Source organism: Salarias fasciatus, unplaced genomic scaffold, assembly GCF_902148845.1.
Source record: "Salarias fasciatus unplaced genomic scaffold, fSalaFa1.1, whole genome shotgun sequence".
NCBI lineage: Eukaryota > Metazoa > Chordata > Actinopteri > Blenniiformes > Blenniidae > Salarias > Salarias fasciatus.
In genome coordinates this window covers 1319756-1323407 of record NW_021941374.1, presented here as the reverse complement: position 1 = coordinate 1323407, position 3652 = coordinate 1319756, and the positions used below count along the sequence as shown (strand labels likewise).

At 44.5% G+C, this 3652-nt stretch overlaps 1 protein-coding gene across 1 annotated transcript; it reads right to left on the bottom strand.

Moving 5' to 3' along the window:
- Positions 1–584: 584 nt before the first annotated feature.
- LOC115385051 (zinc finger protein 2-like) lies at positions 585–2754 on the bottom strand. Its single transcript, XM_030087131.1, has one exon. The coding sequence runs from the start codon at positions 2615–2617 to the stop codon at positions 800–802; it is 1818 nt and encodes a 605-aa protein (XP_029942991.1). The 5' UTR covers positions 2618–2754; the 3' UTR covers positions 585–799.
- Positions 2755–3652: the final 898 nt, after the last annotated feature.

Genomic DNA, 3652 nt, shown 5'->3' with positions numbered 1-3652 from the left:
GGGTAACAGCATCCACACCGTGAGACTTTTGAAAAAGTTTTTAACATTGTCGGAAGAGAAACGTGTCCTCTATTATTTGGCGCCACTCTGATGTCTCTACAACAAGCGGTCTCGGAGGAGATGTTTAAGTGAGGAGTCATTTTTTGCCAAATTTTACAGTGAAAGGGAAATACTGGACTTCCTGTTGGATTTAGGTCATTTTTGTCGAGACATTTTTAGATCTCGATCAGACGAACACATCCACATCAATTTGATCTCTCTACCACATTCCTGTGGACCGTGGCGGCTATTTTACTGTTTCTAGGTGGCGCTAGAGAACCGATTGGGTTATGGGGTTATTTTTTGTATTTTATCAAATGTTTCGCCGATCCGGATGTGCCTGCCAAATTTGATGAGTTTTCGTGCATGTTTAGGGGGTCAAATTGGCATTTCGGACGAAGAACAATAGAGGCCTTGCCCTCAGATCTGAGGCCACCTCGCCCTCGGGCTCGGTCCCTAATAATAAAATCCACTGGATTCACATCAACATTTTATTTCCATTTCTTGAGAGTTGACTTTTATTGTGACAGACCACAGACTGAACTGTTCCTGAAGCTCAGTCTCAACAGGTTCTGAATCAGGAAAGTTTCCTTCAAACTGGATGATCTCTGGTGATTCTGGCTTCAAGCTGGACTTCCTGAATAAACTCTCTCAGTCGTTCATGGTTTCATACATTTTTGAGTATTCCGCTGGTGCAGCAATCATTGTCATCAATGACAATAAAGACATCTTTTCCCACCTTTCACACGAATGAGGCTTCTTACCTTTGTGAGTTGCCACGTGGTTCAACAAATGACTCTGTCAACTGAACCTTTTGCCATGTTTCACAAGAATGAGGCTTCTTACCTGTGTGAGTTCTCATGTGGACCAACAAACGACACTGATGCCTGAAACTTTTGCCACATGTTTCACAAGAATACGGCTTCTCACCTGTGTGAAATCTCATGTGAGCCTTCAAACTACTCTGTCGAATGAAAATTTCACCACAGATTTCACAAGAATGAAGGTTCTCACCTGTGTGAGTTCTCATGTGGACCTTCAAATGACTCTGTCGGCTGAAACTTTTGCCACATGTTTCGCAAGAATGAGGCTTCTCACCTGTGTGAATTGTCATGTGGCGCAACAAATGACACTGTTGGCGAAAACTTTTGCCACATGTTTCACAAGAATGAGGCTTCTCACCTGTGTGAGTTCTCAAGTGGACCTTCAAATCAGGCTGTTGCCTGAACCTTTTGCCACATGTTTCACAAGAATACGGCTTCTCACCTGTGTGAGTTTTCATGTGGCGCAACAAATGACTCTGTTGACTGAAACTTTTCCTACATATTTCACAAGAATACGGCTTCGCACCTGTGTGAGTTCTCATGTGGTCATTCAAGCTACACCGGTGACCAAATCTTTTGCCACATGTTTCACAAGAATAAGGCTTCTCACCCGTGTGACTTTTCAGGTGGATATTCAAACTACTCCGTTGGCTGAACGTTTTGCCACATGTTTCACAAGAATACGGCTTCTCACCTGTGTGACTTCTCATGTGAACCAACAAATGACTCTGTTCACGGAAACTTTTGCCACATGTTTCACAAGAATACGGCTTCTCATCTGTGTGAGTTCTCTTGTGGACCGACAAATGACTTTGTCGTCTGAAACTTTTGCCACATGTTTCACAAGAATACGGCTTCTCACCTGTGTGAATTCTCTTGTGGACTAACAAACGACTCTGCAGGCTGAAACTTTTGCCACATGTTTCACAAGAATGTGGCTTGTCACCTGTGTGAGTTCTCAGGTGGACATTCAAAATAGAGCGTTGACTGAAACTTTTCCCACATCTTTCACAAGAATACGGCTTCTCACCTGTGTGAGTTCTCATGTGGATCAACAAACGACACTGTTCACTGAAACTTTTGCCACATATTTCACAAGAATACGGCTTCTCACCTGTGTGAGTTCTCATGTGGCGCAACAAACTACTCTGTCGACTGAACCTTTTGCCACATGTCTCACAAGAATGCGGCTTCTCACCTGTGTGAGTTCTCATGTGGACCAACAAACGACTCTGATGCCTGAACCTTTTGCCACATGTTTCACAGGAATGAGGCTTCTCACCTGTGTGAGTTCTCTTGCGGCCCGGTTGCCTGAAACTTTGGCCACATGTTTCATGAAGGATCTCCTCAGCAGGGACCTTTAACTGATCTTTGTTATGGTCAGTTTCCTCACACCTTTCTTCACATTCAGCCTGCTTCTCTGAAACATGGCAGATGTTCTCACTGTTTCTATCAAACACCTTGAGTTTTTTCAGCTTCAGATTTGGAGCTGGTTCTGAGTCCATGTGTCTTTTCTCATGGTGGACTTCAGAGTCCTGAGAGAGGAACCACTCAGTCTCTGGTACTTCTGGGTCACTCAGGTCACTGTGATCCTCAACAGAAGGAACCTTCAAGGTTTCACTTTCAAACTTCACAATGAATTGTTCTCCCTTCTGGCTGCTGCTGAGTTCCTCGTGTTCTTCAATCTGTGAGGATTTTGGTTCCTCCTGCTCCTCCTTAAACTGATGAAGTCCTGGTTCTTCTTCTTCTCTCATCTGTAGAGGCTCTCCTTCGTCTTCATTGATCTGTGATGGTTCTGGCTGTTCTTCTTTGATGTGTGGAGGTTCTGGTTCTTCCTCTTCTACTTTGATCACTGGAGGTTCTGGTTCTTCTTCTTCTCTGATGTGTGGAGGTTCTGGTTCTTCTTCTCTGATGTGTGGAGGTTCTGGTTCTTCTTCTTCTCTGATGTGTGGAGGTTCTGGTTCTTCCTCTTCTACTTTGATCACTGGAGGTTCTGGTTCTTCTTCTCTGATGTGTGGAGGTTCTGGTTCTTCTTCTTTGATGTGTGGAGGTTCTGGTTCTTCTTCTCTGATGTGTGGAGGTTCTGGTTCTTCTTCTCTGATGTGTGGAGGTTCTGGTTCTTCTTCTCTGATGTGTGGAGGTTGTGGTTCTTCTTCTCTGATGTGTGGAGGTTCTGGTTCTTCTTCTCTGATGTGTGGAGGTTGTGGTTCTTCTTCTCTGATGTGTGGAGGTTGTGGTTCTTCTTCTCTGATGTGTGGAGGTTGTGGTTCTTCTTCTCTGATGTGTGGAGGTTCTGGTTCTTCTCTGATGTGTGGAGGTTCTGGGTGGTCCTGTTCTAGACAGCAGTGTGTTTCCTGTTCAAAGAGCTGCTCCTCTCTGCAGTCATGGTCCTGTTGGAGCTCTGCAAGGAAACAAAAGCAGGAGATAAAAGATGATCTTATTAGTATCTTCTCACACAGGTGAGAAGCCTCATTCTTGTGATTAGCAACATTAAAGGGCAACTCCGGTTTTTTTGACACCTGGACCTTATTTATTGGTGTGTCATGCTCATATACTCACTCAGACAAACATCGTGCAGCTCAGAGTCCTCCAGAAGTTATTTAGATCCAACCAATTTAGCGGTGGCCACGGCAAGGGAGCTTCAGCGTGGGACATCATCTCTGCAAAATCGCTCATTTCGGCTATATTTTTTCATCCATCGCCAGTGTTATCATAATGTCAGCTCATCTACCGTCTTCAGGTGGGTCATGTGACAGTTTTTGCTAACTTAGCCACAATTAGCTCGGGTG

Bases quoted from the DNA above. Each gene is read 5' to 3' on its own strand.
- LOC115385051 (XM_030087131.1), bottom strand. From the start codon at position 2,617: ATGAGAGAAGAAGAAGAACCAGGACTTCATCAGTTTAAGGAGGAGCAG.